Source organism: Microtus ochrogaster, chromosome 10 (genome assembly GCF_000317375.1).
Source record: "Microtus ochrogaster isolate Prairie Vole_2 chromosome 10, MicOch1.0, whole genome shotgun sequence".
In the NCBI taxonomy this organism is placed as follows: domain Eukaryota; kingdom Metazoa; phylum Chordata; class Mammalia; order Rodentia; family Cricetidae; genus Microtus; species Microtus ochrogaster.
The window spans coordinates 41,654,102-41,655,086 of NC_022016.1; the positions used below are offsets into that span (position 1 = coordinate 41,654,102).

Below are 985 nucleotides of genomic sequence, written 5' to 3' on the forward strand. Positions count from 1 at the left end.
GAGAGAGAGAAACTTAGGTGTGAGTGAGCCAGTGTTTTTCAAAGAGATCAAGGGACAGGAAGTCTTCATGCTGAACATTTAAAGTTCACTTCTGGACTGAACCTGCTTTTATCCCTATCTCCACTCTTATTTGTTTTTGTTTTATTTTTTGTTTGTTTGTATCCATCTAGAATTTATACTTGTGTTTGTGAAATGTTGGCTACTTTAAAGTCTTCCCTGCAGGACGTCAGACGCTGTCCATTCCAAACCTCAGGCTCGGTTTCCTCTTTTGCTTCACCCACTTCTAACAGGTACCGACACACACAGACATTCCCTTTGAGGACCAGCCAACCCCAGAAATCCCAGACCACGATCACGAAGAACATAAGAGTACAACCACTGTCAAAATGGTGACGAGCCATTCTGTGGGTCAGTCAACAAGTCACCCCAACAAAGGTGGGTCCGCTCTTACATCACCCATGAAGCTCTCTCAACCTTGAATGATAACTAGTCGCAACCCCCTCCAAGGACCCGTCACTGGCTCCCGGTGTTGCACTGCAGACCCCGTGTTAGAGCCTTGTGCTGGCTGCTGAAGAGAAGGCTCGGTGGCTAAGAGCACACACTTTCAGAGTTCAGTTCCCAGCATCTCACGGCCTCCTGTGGCTCCAACACCCCTGTCTTCTTTAGGGTGCCACACGCAAACACATACACATGATGAAAGTAAGATCAATATTTAAAAAGGAAAAATATCTGTGTAAGACGGGTCATATGGCTCAATAGATCAACAGGTTAGGGTGCTTGGTGCCAAGCTTAACTTCCTGAGTTCAATCCCTGGAGCGTACATAAAGGAGAGAATCAAAGCCTGAAAATTGTCTTCTGCAGGGCACCACAGCACAGTGCCCACATCCATACAGATACATAAGTCAATCAATCAATCAATCAATCAATCAATCAATAATAATAGTTGTAAAAGAATCTTGCATTGACCCTCAAGGGCAGCAATTCT

The 985-nt window shown here is 45.1% G+C and overlaps 1 protein-coding gene across 2 annotated transcripts in view; it reads left to right on the forward strand.

Moving 5' to 3' along the window:
- Pdpn (podoplanin) overlaps positions 1-985 on the forward strand; it is a 41,347-nt gene that overhangs the window by 34,143 nt on the left and 6,219 nt on the right. For both annotated transcript variants that reach the window (XM_013348287.2, XM_005352878.3), the window contains exon 3: positions 291-435. In XM_013348287.2, the coding sequence (XP_013203741.1) occupies positions 291-435 (145 nt within the window). The remainder of the gene's footprint in view (positions 1-290; positions 436-985) is intronic.